The sequence below is a fragment of the Pantherophis guttatus genome, chromosome 9 (assembly GCF_059756535.1).
Source record: "Pantherophis guttatus breed Tessera chromosome 9, ASM5975653v1, whole genome shotgun sequence".
Lineage (NCBI taxonomy): Eukaryota > Metazoa > Chordata > Lepidosauria > Squamata > Colubridae > Pantherophis > Pantherophis guttatus.
The window spans coordinates 7063281-7079702 of record NC_142071.1 but is presented as its reverse complement, the minus strand read 5'-3'; the positions used below and the strand labels follow the sequence as shown (position 1 = coordinate 7079702).

At 42.4% G+C, this 16422-nt stretch overlaps 1 protein-coding gene across 2 annotated transcripts in view; it reads left to right on the top strand.

Annotated features, from left to right (window-relative positions):
* LOC132709896 (tumor necrosis factor receptor superfamily member 10A-like) overlaps positions 1-16422 on the top strand; it is an 81369-nt gene that overhangs the window by 57541 nt on the left and 7406 nt on the right. For both annotated transcript variants that reach the window (XM_060684895.2, XM_087875905.1), the window contains exons 2-7: positions 1839-1953; positions 6697-6828; positions 8618-8732; positions 11654-11742; positions 13775-13894; positions 15288-15313. In XM_060684895.2, the coding sequence (XP_060540878.2) occupies positions 1839-1953; positions 6697-6828; positions 8618-8732; positions 11654-11742; positions 13775-13894; positions 15288-15313 (597 nt within the window). The remainder of the gene's footprint in view (positions 1-1838; positions 1954-6696; positions 6829-8617; positions 8733-11653; positions 11743-13774; positions 13895-15287; positions 15314-16422) is intronic.

Genomic DNA, 16422 nt, shown 5'->3' with positions numbered 1-16422 from the left:
CATACGTTAATTTATTCATCTCTGCGCACTCCAGGATTTTTCTAATTATAAGTTCTTCTGGTGGCCGGGTTTTCTCTTTGCAGAGTTGTGAGTATGCCAGTCTAGCAGCTGTGGTTATGTGTATTATCAGATGGATCTTTTTCTTTTCATACCCCCTTTTTACTATTCGCAGGAGAAATATTTCCGGCGTCAATTGTATGTCTTCTCCAATTATTTCTTGTATCCAACTCCAAATTTTATTCCAGTGTCTTTTCACTTCGGGGCATGTCCACCACATATGAAAGAAGGTGCCCTGACCATGGCCGCATTTCCAACAGTTGGGGTGCATATTGGGAAACATTTTAGCTAATCTGGCAGGTGCTAGATAACCACCTGTGAAGCATTTTGTATTGATTCTCCTTATAGGTCGCGGCTCTAGTTAATTTATAATTTTTGTTCCATGCCTTTTCTCATTCATTGAAATTTAGGCTATGTCCTATGTTTTTCTCAAACCTTTATTGTCAGTGCACAACATACAGTATGTACAATGAGATTGGTTGAGCTCCCTCAGTGCACCCCACACAACACAATACAACTCACAGTGAAGGCAGAAAATCCCTAACCCAATCAATCATATTAACAAAACACCCAGTCCTATTGCACCGTTTGAACACGTTACACATTGCGCCGGCCCTGCAGTCCGTCATACTATGTAGTTACGATGTTATTTCTCATTCAGGAGTCTGACAGCCCACAGATAAAAACTGTTCTTCAACCTGTTTGTGTGGCTGCCTATACTTCTATATCTCCTTCCCAATAGTAGGCGGATAAAGAAGTGTTGACCATATTCATATTTTATATCTATTCTTATATTACTACTAATACTTAACATATCTACTATTATAACATTTCTCTTCTTAACTCATTTGCCTTTATAATACATTATTTTTCTATTTATTCTTTAACCACTGATAGAATAACTCCCATTTATTACTGTGTTTCCCCGAAAATAAGACCCTGTCTTATATATTCTTGAACCCCAAAATAAGCGCTTGGCCTTATTTTTGGGGAGGTCTTATTATTTTGGGGGCGCATGGAGCAAGATGGGGCTCTTCTTGCAGTCTTACCTGATTTCCAGCTCTGCGTTTAAATATTTTCAATGAGGGCTTATTTTTGGGAGGAGGCTTATTTTAGCATGCGCTCAAAAGCCAAATTGGGCTTATTATCAGGGGAGGTCTTATTTTCAGAGAAACTGGGTATAATAATCAGATTCTTCCTTTTCTTTAATTGCAAGTGTTAATCTATTCATTTCTGCACATTCTAGTATTTTCTTAATCACATTTTCATCCGTAGGGATCTCCTTCACTTTTCCAATTTTGTGCAAATACAATTCTAGCTGCAGTTATTACATGAATAACTATAAATATACGTTTACTTTACTATATATTTCTGGTAAAATCCCCAACAGGAATAGTTCAGGTTTTAAATCAATATGTTTCCGCGTCCTCTTCTCCAACCACATGTGATTCCCTTGTGTGGCCTTTCTGATACTCAAAGTCAATGGGAAAGCCAGATTCACTTAACAACCATGTTGCTAACTGAACAATTGCAGTGATTCACTTAAGAACTCTGGCCAGAAAGGTCGCAAAATGAGGCAAAATTCTCACTTAGCAACGGAAATTTTGGGCTTAATTGTGGTTGTATGTCAAGGACTACCTGTACACTATATTTACATCTAGAAGGCATCTTTATAGCTGTAGAATAAGAACAATAATGATTTGGAAATATCAGCCTTTGTTTATGCTTTCTTCCCAGAGAGGGTAAAATTATCCCTATTTCTCTTGTGTCTTTATTTCCAGCATGAAGCCATCATGGCAAGACTTCCTCAAACGCAGGACCCCATGATACCAGATGATGACACCGATCAATACTACACTGTTTACGGGGACCACGAATGCAGGAAGTGTCCACCAGGTATTCCATTATCACCTTGACCTGAGCCTTTGTAGTAAGGCCTGGACATGTATATGACCTGCTCCTTTTTTGTTTTAGAAATATAAGTTAGACCAGGGGTCACCAACCTTTCGGACCTCAGGGACCACTAAATTCATAATTTTAAATCCCGCGGACCACTAATATGATCTGCCTAATGACCAGCTGGGTGGGTGTGGCAAGGTGGTCATGTGACTGGATGGGCGTGGCCAACTTGATGTCACTCATATCGAGGGGTGCCTCATTGGCCTCTACTCGCCCCTCCCCTCCCAGCCACTCCTCACCTGCCCGTCCGGGCTCCTTAGGCTCCAACAGGAAGCAGTTGTTGGAGCTAAGCAGCCACCAGGAGAAAGAGTTGGCAAAACAGCTGGCTCAGTTCAAATTGGATTTGGCCAAGAAGGAGGCTCAGCAGAAGCACCTCACTGAGGACTACGAGCATAGGCTTTCCAAGCAGAGGGAAGACCTGCAGGAGTGCAAGGCCAGGTACCGGCGCCTGGAGGCTCAGCGGGCTGAGATGGTCAGCCAGTTCCAGGCCATGATGCAGTCCCACTGGAACAAGGCCCTCCCTCCAGCCTTCGCCCAAATCCGCACACCAGGAGGCTGAAGCAGACCCCAAGTCGGAATTTCTGCCCCCCTCCGACCCACACAAAAAGACCCCGAAGGGGGAGACTCTCTGCAGCAACACAAACGTTCATTGCATGTATCTGGCCCAGGGGCCGTAGTTTGAGGACCCCTGATTTAGTGCAATATAAAAAATGCAAATAATTTTTCTGCGGCCCACCAAAATTTTCTCGCGGACCACTAGTTGTTGACCGCTGAGTTAGACAGTTCTTTCTTTTTAAAAAAAAAAAAATATATTCAACATTTTTCACCTTTAAAATCACAATTACACTTTTACAGCTTTCCGTTATTGGAAGTTTTTCAATTTATCCTTCGGCTTATTGTGTACTTGTACATTCTTATTTCTTAAGTACTTATTTATATAATATGTACAATATATATATATCTACTACACACTAAGTATATATTTTTTCGTTATATTATCTTCTCTTAACATTCACTATACATTAATTTTAGATTTCTTTTCCAGCCAATTATACCACCTATTCCATGTCTCATAGTAAACTGTTTCCTCTCTGTCCCTTAATTCCATCGTTAATTTGTCCATCTCTGCACATTCTAGCACCTTTTTTATAATTATTGTGTTTGGTGGAATGTGTGGTTGTTTCCAATTTTGGGCAAATAATATTCTGACTGCAGTGATTATATGAAGCATGAGGTATTGAATTTCTTTATTCATCTTTCCTTTTATAATACCCAAAAGAAAAAACTCTGGTTTCATATCGATTTTTAGTTCAATAATTTCCTCCAACCACTTTTTAATTTTTAGCCAATAATTTCTGGCTTTGAGACATGTCCACCACATGTGGTAGTATGTCCCTTGTTGGTGGTTACATTTCCAGCAATTTGGTGGGCTATTAGGAAACATCTTGGACAATCTCGCCGGGGGTAAATGCCATCAATAAAACATTTTATACATGTTCTCCAACAGTTCTTTCTTGATGACCCCGTGGGACGATCATTTCATAAAACCATGCCAAATAATTATTTCCGCATCATTGTCCTTAGTTCTAAGAAACTACATAGGAAATGACCCATTCAAAAAACTGTGCTAGAAGCCATTGGAAGCGGTAGATAACAGCAGAAGCCAACTTTATTTTATTTTTTAGTTTTTTTTTTAAATCACACCGCATTAGTCATTTCCCCAGAAATTCTACAGAATTCTCGTCGCAGTAAGAAATTGAACAAGGAGAGCCAGATTGGGGGAGGGGGGAAATTTAGCCCTTGAAAAGTTAAATGAGTATTCTGGGACATCTATTTTTTTTTTAAAAAAAATTGATTTATATGCCGCCCTTCTCCGGAGACTCAGGGCGGCTTACAATGCGTTAAGCAATAGCCTTCATACTTTTGTATATTTATACAAAGTCAGCTTATTGCCCCCACAAACTGGGTCCTCAATTTACCTACCTTAGAAAGGATGGAAGGCTGAGTCAACCTTGAGCCTTGGTGAGATTAATTAGCATGACCATAAAGAAGAAAGTTGGAATATTTAATTTACTTTCTGAATAGTCACCACTTTTCTTCTAGGAAACTGGACAAAACAAATGTTGCCGTGACAGTCATTTTATTGTAGCTAAGGAGATGATTCAGAGGGATTAGAAGCTCGTTCTGCTGTTAAAAAAATAATAATAATTGTGTGGGTTTTTTTCTCCCCCTCCCTTCCAATGAATAGGCTCATCCTCCTTCTGATGGACTTTCCATTGGTTGTTCCCCTTAATATCACATCTTTCTTAGCACATCTGCAAAAAGTATGCTTCTGCTTAGAAAGGCAGATTCCCAAGCGGTTGATACACATGTGCTTCTGACATACTATGGAGACACTTCCACAATGTGCAAGACACAGTATTTGTTTATTTTACTGAAATCATATCACCGCCAGTTAGAACACGCCTGTGCTCCTGCTATCGCTTGATACCAATCTGCCATGAACCCCGGGGGAAGGGTGTTAGGGAGGAGGGGAATGCTTGGGGAAAAGCAAAAGTAATATCCAGTATGAGCCTGGATAGCTCAGCAGACTAATGCATTTTAATTTAACTCCAGCTGTCTGCAATTAGTAAGTTCGAATCTTGCCGGGCTCAAGGTTGACTCAGCCTTCCATCCTTTCTAAGGTAGGTGAAATGAGGACCCAGTTTGTGGGGGCAATAAGCTGACTTTGTAAAAATATACAAAAGGATGAAGGCTATTGCTTAACGCATTGTAAGCCACCCTGAGTCTCCGGAGAAGGCGGCATATAAATCAAATTTTTTTAAAAAATGGAGGTAAGTGGGCCTCTCCAAAATGGTGTTTCAAGGTCGCTCCGTTGTGAGAAGAATGCAGCTGCAAGCCAGCCTACACCCAGAGCGACCAGTTCCAAAACGTCATCTTTGAAATTGATTGGATGATGGGAGGGACCAGCAACGGGAAGTGCCTAAGAGGGGAAAAGATTTCACTTGGGATTTTGGCACGCGAATTTCAGTTCTGGCTTTGCTTTATTGTATTTCACTTGACCTTTAGTAAACGATACCTTTCTCAACAAATGGAGTCAAGGATCATGCTTGCTTAAAAGTTCAAGTAGAGGCAGAACTGATACCACCCATCTCATCTACGTGTCTTGAGGTGGCTTACAAGTTAAAGCAACAAGAACCAAACTCCTATCAACAAAATTAAAAACAATCCAAATGGTTACCGTATTTTTTGGACTATAAGATGCACTCCCCCCCCCCAAAAAAGTGGGTGGAAATGTCTATGAGTCTTTTAGAGCAAATATTGCGATGGGAGGGGGGTTGATGCAGTGCCGATCAGCTGTTCTAGGTGGCGGAGATTGCCGTCACCACCTATCGCTGCCGCCGTCCATTCGCACAGATTGGCGGCGAACGGGCAGCGTCAAATGGGCAGATTTTTTTTTCTTGTTTTCCTCCTCTAAAGCTAATGTGTGTCTTATAGTCTGGAGTGTTTTATAGTCTGAAAAATACGGTAAATAACAAAAGCCACACACACCCCAAAAAAAGAATCATAGGAGAGTGCCAACCTACAGCTCGCAAACAATACAGCCTCACTTCTATGAGATCCCCAGGCCTGATGGCCCATCCATGTGTTCGGTGATTTCTAAAGGCCAACAGGGTTACGCCAATCTAACATCATGGCGGATGATGTGCTAAAGCCTGGGTGCCATAGCAGGATAGACTCTGTGTTCTGACCAACACTTCCTGATACAGTAAAAGCACACAATGAGTCCCAAAAACCCTCTTTTTTATTTCAACGGCTGTGAATCCTGCTTGTTCAGAGCCTGTTCGTTCTCAATCTGTTCCTTCACAGATGAATCCCAAATAGTTTGTAAAGAGCCTGACAGAAGTCTGCCACAGTTCTTCTGATAAGGCTGATAAACACCCACCTTTATTTCCCTTGACACGCTGCCAAGACCTAATTGGCAATTAACTTTGCAAGGCCACACGGAACACGGAGTCAAAACGGAGCTACAGTCTTGAAACCAGCCAGCACGAACAACAGTTGCTTCCTGCAAAGGCCCACCTGCCTTTGCTCCTCCTTTATGTCTTATGGGAGGGGCCAATCATCTCCAAGCCCTACTCCCGAGTCGTCCCTTTTGTTTTAACTGTTCTTGTCTTCTGGTACCTCTGCATATGTGCACGCTGCAATAGATTGGGAGGCAGCAATAGATTGGGGGTGGGACCAAATAAAAGGTAAGAATAACGTGGGGGGGGGAGGGCGGGGGGGAGAACCGGTTCGGTGACGTCATATCATCACCGCTACTGGCTCTGCCGAACCGGAAGGAACCCACCACTGGACTTCAGCAATAGAGCGGTCAATGCCTAGAATGCCCTACCTGACTCCGTTGTTACATCCTCAAACCCCCACAGCTTCAACCTTAAACTGTCTATCGTGGACCTCACCCCATTCATAAAAAGGTCCGTAAAGGGGGCATACATAAGCGCACCAGCGTGTCCACCATCCCTGTCCTACTGTCCCCATTTATCGGTATTTACCTCTTTGTTCATGTTTATGTTCATACTTGTTACCTTATATATGTTTGACAAACAAACAAACAAACAAATAAATAAATATACTTGTAATATGTACTTATTTTTTATATCTTCTGCTTTCTTCCAGGGACTTTCGTCCTTGATGCATGTCGTGTCCCCAGAACTGAAGGGACTTGTCGGCCCTGTGAAAACAACACTTATTCAAAACACTCGAATTCCTTTGTTTCCTGCTTTAGTTGCAGAGCCTGCAGGGTTTTAGGTATTAAGGATGGAGACAATTTTATTTATTTATTTATTTTATTATTTTATTTATTTAGTTTGTTAGATTTTTATCCCACTTTATTACTGTATAGGTCACTCAAGGCAGCAAACTTGCAAAAAACTCTTTCATCTCCTTTTTCTTTTTCATTTCCCCCATAGCAACAATCTTCTGATTGTTTTCTTATCTTTTCTCAGCTTTCTTATCTAAGGTGGGACTAGAACTTACCGTCTCCCGGTGATTGGCCAAAGTCTCCCAGCCAGCTTTCACACCTAAGGTGGGACTAGAACTCACCGTCTCCCGGTGATTGGCCAAAGTCTCCCAGCCAGCTTTCACGCCTAAGGTGGGACTAGAACTCACCGTCTCCCGGTGATTGGCCAAAGTCTCCCAGCCAGTTTTCACACCTAAGGTGGGACTAGAACTCACCGTCTCCCGGTGATTGGCCAAAGTCTCCCAGCCAGCTTTCACGCCTAAGGTGGGGCTAGAACTCACCGTCTCCCGGTGATTGGCCAAAGTCTCCCAGCCAGCTTTCACACCTAAGGTGGGACTAGAACTCACCATCTCCCGGTGATTGGCCAAAGTCTCCCAGCCAGCTTTCACACCTAAGGTGGGACTAGAACTCACCGTCTCCCGGTGATTGGCCAAAGTCTCCCAGCCAGCTTTCACACCTAAGGTGGGACTAGAACTCACCGTCTCCCGGTGATTGGCCAAAGTCTCCCAGCCAGCTTTCACACCTAAGGTGGGACTAGAACTCACCGTCTCCCGGTGATTGGCCAAAGTCTCCCAGCCAGCTTTCACGCCTAAGGTGGGACTAGAACTCACCGTCTCCCGGTGATTGGCCAAAGTCTCCCAGCCAGTTTTCACACCTAAGGTGGGACTAGAACTCACCGTCTCCCGGTGATTGGCCAAAGTCTCCCAGCCAGCTTTCACGCCTAAGGTGGGGCTAGAACTCACCGTCTCCCGGTGATTGGCCAAAGTCTCCCAGCCAGCTTTCACACCTAAGGTGGGACTAGAACTCACCATCTCCCGGTGATTGGCCAAAGTCTCCCAGCCAGCTTTCACACCTAAGGTGGGACTAGAACTCACCGTCTCCCGGTGATTGGCCAAAGTCTCCCAGCCAGCTTTCACACCTAAGGTGGGACTAGAACTCACCGTCTCCCGGTGATTGGCCAAAGTCTCCCAGCCAGCTTTCACACCTAAGGTGGGACTAGAACTCACCGTCTCCCGGTGATTGGCCAAAGTCTCCCAGCCAGCTTTCACGCCTAAGGTGGGACTAGAACTCACCGTCTCCCGGTGATTGGCCAAAGTCTCCCAGCCAGCTTTCACACCTAAGGTGGGACTAGAATTCACCGTCTCCCAGTGATCGGTCAAAGTCATCTAACCATCTTTCATGTCTAAGGCGGGACTAGAACTCACCAACTCCCAATTTCTAGCCTCATGACATAACTACTAGACCAAACTGGTTTGCATCTTATATTTGAAGTAATATATTTGATATATTACTATATTTATAATATATTTATAAATGCAACGAATTGAAGAAATGAAATGAAACCTGAGAATGCCTTTTATGGAAAAATTTCACCCATTGCATTCTAAGAAGGAATTCACATGTCACACTAAGCTGAAATGAAATGTAATTTGGTAATTCAACCACCTATGCTTTTCTCAAGAAATCATGGTTAAGGATATTTTGGACAAACCATGCCATGAAGTCTTAGTCCGAGTCTTCTTTGCTGCTCAGAACTGCTGCTTTTAATTCTAAATTTGTGATATGTTCTCTTTCCAGATGAAGTCGAAATAAAAAAGTGTACTGCAACCACAAATACCAGGTGTGCTTGCAAGAATGGTACCTTCTGCTCACCTGGCCAGCCATGTGAAACTTGCACTAAATGTATGACAAGGTCAGCATTATTCGACACTGCTTAAAATGCTCGAGAGAACTAATTTGGCATTCTCTATTCTGACACACACAAAAATTTGGGAGAGGTTTGGAGAAGATGGCCTGGATGGGGAGGGAAGAGCAGGCTATGGGGGGAAAAAAGCAGACAGTTCCGCTACCAAATTTCCAAGCTCTGAGCAATCCCTGATGATGTGTTCATAAAGGAACTCAGAATACAGAATAGAGCCGAGGTGGCGCAGTGGTTAGAGTGCTGCACTGCAGCTATTTCAGTTGACTGCTAGTTCAGCAGATCAGCGGATCAAATCTCACCGGCTCAAGGTTGACTCATCCTTCCGAGGTGGGTAAAATGAGGATCCAGATTGTTGGGGGCAATATGCTATTTAGTATACTGTCAATTGTTGTAAGCCGCCCGAAGTCCTCGGAGAGTGGGCGGCATGGAAATATGATTAATAAATAAATAATAACCGAGTTGGAACAGGGCTGTGGAGTCGGGAGATAAATGTTCCGACTCCGACTCCTCAGTTTTTTGTACTTCCGACTCCGACTCCCCGACTCCGACTCCTCTGTATTAATATGCGAATGTATTCACTTCTTGTGAATTGGGACATTTAAACTTGCTTTTTTAAAAATTCCAATCTAAATTTAGTAGGAGTCGGAGTCGGTGCATTGTTTGCCGACTCCGACTCCAGGTACCCAAAATTTCCTCCGACTCCTCAACTCTGACTCCACAGCACTGAGTTGGAAGCAACCTTGGAGGACTTCTAGCCCAACCCCATGCTCATGCAGGAGGCTGTCTATCATTCTAGACCAGAGGTGTCAAATTCAAGGCCAGATCTGGCCCACGGGATGCTTAGATCTGGCCCGCAGGATCTCCCTGGAAACAGTGAAGGATTGGCTCGCGGTGCTCCTGCCAAACAAAAACGGATCTACGGAGGGTCGTGGGTAGGCCTCCCGAGCTCCGTTTTCTCTGGCAGAGGGTTGAAGGAGGCCATCGCAGCCAAAAACGGAGCTCAGGAGCCTGTTTTCATTGGCCGAGTGCTCGGGCCACCACAGGCACCCCTACATGAGTGATATCAAGCTGGCCTATCCACCCTGGCCATGCCCTCCCCTGCCCCCGAGGTCAAACCCAACTCTGATGTGGCCCTCAATGAAATTGAGGTTGACACCCCTGTTCTAGACGAATGGCTGTCCAACCTCTTCTTGAAAACCTTCAATGATGGAATACCCAGAACGTCTGGAGGCAAACTTTTCCACTGATTAGTTCTTCTCACCGTTATGAAATTTCTCTTTAGTTCTTGGTCGGATCTCTCCTTGATAAGCTTCCATCCATTGCTACTTGTCCTGCCCTCAGGCGCTTTGGAGAATAAGTTATCCCCTCTTATTTATGACAGCCATTTTCTCATGTAACGATTGTATTTTACCCTACTCTCATTTTGAATGGTTTGTTTAGCATTTTGTTGGTAATAGGTATGTGAACCTGTAGGTTGATATGGCCTCTAAGCTAATCTCTCTCTCTGTGTGTGTGTGTGTGTCTTTGTACAAAGCTGCAAGTTGAAGCATAAAAGCACCACATCCATGCAGAGACTTGGCTCAACTGCTTTGAAGCCATCTTGCAGTGACCAGTTGAGAATAAGATGAGTTTTGATGAGCATCATATGTAGATTTGCCCTACCGGTAGATCAGTATGGAGAATCCTCAGGCAGCTACACTGAGCTTTTAAGATTCTGAATGACACTTTTTGAAGCAGTGGTTGTGCACAGGTTTACGTTTGGAAGTATTATGGAGGAGGAGAAGGAGAAGGAGAAGGAGAAGAAGGAGAAGGAGAAGGAGAAGGAGAAGAAGAAGAAGAAGAAGAAGAAGAAGAAGAAGAAGAAGAAGAAGAAGAAGAAGAAGAAGAAGAAGAAGAAGAAGAAGAAGAAGAAGAAGAAGAAGAGAAAGAGAGAGAAGGAGAAGAAGAAGAAGAAGAGAAAGAGAGAGAAGGAGAAGGAGAAGGAGAAGGAGAAGGAGAAGGAGAAGGAGAAGCCGCCATGCTCAGAAATAATACCTCAACTGAAAAGGCAATTGTATCTACTCTGGAAAAATTGCCTTAGCAGATAAGAGAATTCTCTGCTTCAAGAAATTGATCTCAAGAAACGCATTAGCCTTGTTGACAGCTTCTTGAATACATAACTTCTACAGAGTGGTGAAATTGGCCTGTCGATCACCAGGTGGCAGCTTCATGTCAACAGTCTATCACAGTAGCATAATGGAAGGTCTATCTAAAATTAACAATTCCAGTGACTGCCACAGTACAACCCAACCCTTGTGACACCACAGCAACTCTCATCTACTTATTTAAGTGCTTATTTTGTTGATATATGTATATTTCTATGGTATGTCTTGGAAATGTTCTAGATTGCCAAATAACCTAAAATCTTAGGTTAGGTTATCCCAAAGGTGCTTTTTCAAGAGGCAACTGGACTTTCTGGTTTTTCTTCGAAGGTGTTTAGCTTCTCATCCAAGAAGCTTCTCCTTCAGCTCTTCTTCAGAAACTTCTTGGATGAGAAGCGAAACGTCTTCAAAGAAAAACCCAAGAAAGTCCAGTTGCCTCTTGAAAAAAGCACCTTTGGGACAACCAGGACCTGGATGATTCAGAATCTCTATAGACATTTAGGATAGGTTACCATCAGTGGTGGGATTCAAGTAATTTAACAACCGGTTCTCTGCCCTAATGATTTCTTCCAAAAACCAGTTTGCCAAACTGCTCAGAAAATTAACGATCGGTTCTCCCGAAGTGGTGCGAACCGGCTGAATCCCATCACTGGGATCCCATCAGTTAGCTGCTGCTTCTAGTGGTTCAATGTTCAGTAATTCGAATTGATTCTTGTTCAGTCTGAAAGGTGACCAAGTCCTTCAATGTCCGTTGTCTTTTTGTGTCCGTAGCTGTGGTCCTGGAGAAAAGAAGGTGCAGGATTGCACGCCTACAAGTGACATCCAGTGTGTTCCTGATACTACCTCATCACCTCCAACAAGTAAGTTCCTTGCATACTGGTAGAACAGTATTAGCGGATGTGAGATTATGGTGCTAGTCCTAAAATGAATGTTCATACAGAACAAGAAGGAAGTGTAACAAAATATGGCAATGGTTCTACAGAGGAATTATTGAGACTGTCATCTGCACCTCTATAACTGTCTGGTTTGGTTCTGCAACCCAACAAGACAGACACAGACTTCTGAGGATAATTAGAACTGCAGAAAAAACAGTTGCTACCAACCTGCCTTCCGTTGAGGACCTGTATACTGCATGAAACAAAAAGAGGGCTGTGAAAATATCTACAGACCCCTCACATCCTGGACATAAACTGTTTCAATTCCTACTCTCAAAACGACGCTATAGAGCACTGCACACCAGAACAATTAGACACAGGAACAGTTTTTTCCCGAATGCCATCGCTCTGCTAAACAAATAATTCCCTCAACACCGTCAAACTATTCACTAAATCTGCACTACTATTAGTATTAGTTTTCTCATTGTTCCTATCACCCATCTCCTCCCACTTATGACTCCATGACTATAATTTTGTTGCTTGTATCCTTACGATTTATATTGATTGTTTCCTAGTATGATTTGATTTCTTATTTATACCCTATGACTATCATTAAGTGTTGTACCTTATGATTCTTGATGAATGTATCTTATCTTTTTATGTACACTGAGAGCATACGCACCAAAGACAAATTCCTTGTGTGTCCAATCACACTTGGCCAATAAAGAATTCTATTCTATTCTGTTCTGTTCTGTTCTGTTCTGTTCTAATGATTCTTGATGAATGTATCTTGTTTTTTTATGTACACTGAGAGCAAATGCACCAAAGACAAATTCCTTGTGTGTCCAATCACACTTAGCCAATAAAGAATTCTATTCTGTTCTGTTCTGTTCTGTTCTGTTCTGTTCTAATGATTCTTGATGAATGTATCTTGTCTTTTTATGTACACTGAGAGCAAATGCACCAAAGACAAATTCCTTGTGTGTCCAATCACACTTGGCCAATAAAGAATTCTGTTCTGTTCTGTTCTGTTCTGTTCTGTTCTAATGATTCTTGATGAATGTCTCTTGTCTTTTTATGTACACTGAGAGCATACGCACCAAAGACAAATTCCTTGTGTGTCCAATCACACTTGGCCAATAAAGAATTCTATTCTATTCTATTCTGTTCTGTTCTGTTCTGTTCTAATGATTCTTGATGAATGTATCTTGTCTTTTTATGTACACTGAGAGCAAATGCACCAAAGACAAATTCCTTGTGTGTCCAATCACACTTAGCCAATAAAGAATTCTGTTCTGTTCTGTTCTGTTCTGTTCTGTTCTGTTCTAATGATTCTTGATGAATGTATCTTGTCTTTTTATGTACACTGAGAGCAAATGCACCAAAGACAAATTCCTTGTGTGTCCAATCACACTTGGCCAATAAAGAATTCTGTTCTGTTCTGTTCTGTTCTGTTCTGTTCTGTTCTAATGATTCTTGATGAATGTCTCTTGTCTTTTTATGTACACTGAGAGCAAATGCACCAAAGACAAATACCTTGTGTGTCCAATCACGCTTGGCCAATAAAGAATTTTATCTATCTATCTTCTATCTTATCACATGTCCACCATAAATGATAAAAGGTCCCTTCCTTCTATCTATCTATCTATCTATCTATCTATCTATCTATCTATCTATCTATCTATCTATCTATCTATCTGTCATGAGAGCTCTAGGTTAGAATACTTCCTGACCAAACAGATTACTTGATTCCTGTTGTCCTCTGGCTTTTGAACCAGCATATGGTCCCTTCTCTGGAAGAGAACCAGCATTCTGTATCTGCTAAACAGGCAAAGTTCTTTGGAAGTTGCTCTCATATTAGATGGGGCTGATTCCAGAAAAGGGTTTGTAGATTAAAGTCATTACCTCACATTTTACTGCAAGCCTTTCAGGAGCCAGGATAGGACCCAGTTTGAAGAAGCATACCATCCAAACGATCAGTCTATACCTGCCTTTTTTTTTCTCCTTTCATGTTAAGAGTCCCCTGGACAAGGAGATCACTTGGTCTGGCTTTTTGTGCTTGTTCCGGTGCTGTTTGCGGTGGTTCTGGGCTTGGTGATATTCTGCTGTTGGAGAAAAAACACAAACTTTAGAGAAGGTAAGAATAATCTTTTTGTTTCCCCCGAGACTCAAAATGATTAAGACGTTTAGCATAGCCCTTGCTATGATAGTGTGATATGCAAAGAACTTTTTATCTATTAAAAAAAAAAAACAAAGAAGGGAGCCTCTACAGCAGTGTTTCTCAACCTTGGAAGCTTGAAGATGGGTGGACTTCAACTCCCAGAATCCCCCAGCCAGCAGCGCTGGCTGGGGGATTCTGGGAGTTGAAGTCCACCCATCTTCAAGCATCCAAGGTTGAGTAACACTGCTCTACAGTATTTAGAAGTTATAGAGTTCTAGAATTCTGCCATCCTGCTCTGCATCATATCATCTTTCTCAACCTTGGGAATTTGAAGAAGTGTGGACTTGAAGTCTCAGAATTCTAGAGAACGGGGACAGAATTGATGCATAGCTCTTAATCCTGCCCAATGGCTCTCCTTCCTTCTTTCTTTCCCCATAATCACTGCTACTCATGTCCCAATGTATTTTTTCCCTTGTTTTTAACATTTTTTATCTGCAACATCCAGGGTCACTGGGAATTGAGTGGCATAATAATAATAATAATAATAATAATAATAATAATAATAATAATAATAATAATAAAAATAAAAATTTGCCGGACTTGAACATTTTGACTCTACAAAAAACCACCTTACTCGGAACAGCTTACATCCTCCGACGATACCTTAACAGTTCCTAGGTCCTTGGTTAGGACTCGAGCTGCTGAGCTATTAATCAGCCTCAAAGGCTGTGAATCTCACTAAAGATTAACCAATAAATAATAATAATAATAATAATAATAATAATAATAATAATAATAATAATAATAATAGCCTTTTAAAGGCAACCAAAACAAAAGCAGAATATAAGAAAGAAGTAATTGAGCAGCAAGCTGAAAATTGGAAAAGCAAAGCTCTGCATGGCCAATACTTGAAAAATATTGAAAGCAAAGCTGACCAGAAACTAACTTGGAACTGGTTAAGATCAGGAGTACTGAAAAAAGAAACAGAAAGCTTTATTTAACCCTAACCCTAACCCGTCCCATTCCCTCCCTTTCCTTCACCCATCCCCTTCCCTTCCTCCTGTCCCCTTCCCTTTCCCTTCCCAATAGCCTTTCAGCCTGGGCTTTTTTCTATTCTCACCAGCTACCTACCCGCAAATCCTTCTCCATCTGGAACTAAGCAGTCCTAGTTTGTTCTGTATTTTATAACAAATGTGCATATTCCATTTTGGACTCAGCTTTTCAAAACAGCTGTTCCATGCATGTAACAGTTCAGTGCATGAATCATTTAGGAGGCCCCGACTTAAATGTCCTTATAATGTGTCTATACTGTATGTGGTCATTGCTCTGCTGGCTAATTTTCTCTAAACCATCCTGTTTTGTCTTACAGTTTGCATAGGTTTCTGGACCAACAAGGTAAGAACTGTTTCCTCCTCTGGAGATGGGAAAGGGGATTTATTTTTTTCAGTTTCACAACTTTGTATGAGAACTTTGTCTTATAACTTGGGAACTCTGTCCATGTTGCTCATGTTTGCCTATCTCTTTTCAGTCTGTTAAGTGTGATTCTTTTTCGGTTTTCCCTCCCTAGTCATAGAATATAGGATATTTTGCATACATAAAATACCGTACTTTTTGGAGTATAAGACACATTTTCTCCCCCCCTAAAAGAGGGTGGAAATCAGTGGTGGGTTCCGCCCGGTTCCGACGAGCTGGTAGCGGTGACGATATGATGTCACTGAACCGGTTCTGCCCCCCCCGCCCCCCACACGTTATTTTTACCTTTTATTTGGCCCCACCCCCAATCTATTGCTGCTTCCTGAGTCCCAGCTGATGGGCTATAAGGAAAAACTGTTTAAACTCTTGCCGCGGGGCTTCAAAGGGCCGCCCTACAGCTGATCAGTGGTAAAAGGCAGTTTGGTGGTAGACCGGTGCCTGCAAAAATACATGGGTAGACTAGTGCCTGCAAAAATAAATGGGTAGACCAGTGCCTGCAAAGATACATGAGTAGATCAGTGCCTGCAAAAATACACGAGTAGATTAGTGCCTGCAAAAATAAATGGGTAGACCAGTGCCTGCAGAAATACATGAGTAGATCAGTGCCTGCAAAAATAAATGCATAGACCAGTGCCTGCAAAAATACATGAGTAGACCAGTGCCTGCAAAAATAAATGGGTAGACCAGTGTCTGCAAAAATAAATAGGTAGACGGGTAAAACTCTGCAAGCAGTTAAAAGCCTGGTAGACCAGTACCTCTGCTAAATCCTAAAGAATTGTCACATGACCATCAAGCCACGCTCACAAAATAAGCCATGCCCACAGAACCGGTAGTAAAAATTTTTAGAACCCATCCCTGGTGGAAATGTTGGTATGTCTTATACACTGAATACAGCCATTTTTGGCCTCCCGAAACCCCACCTCGCACATGGGCCTGTTTTTTGCAAAAAACGGGCCTGCAGAGGGTTTGGGAGGCCTGCAGAGTGCTCCTGGGGCCTGGGGAGGGCAAAAACCTGACGCATGAGGAGTTTG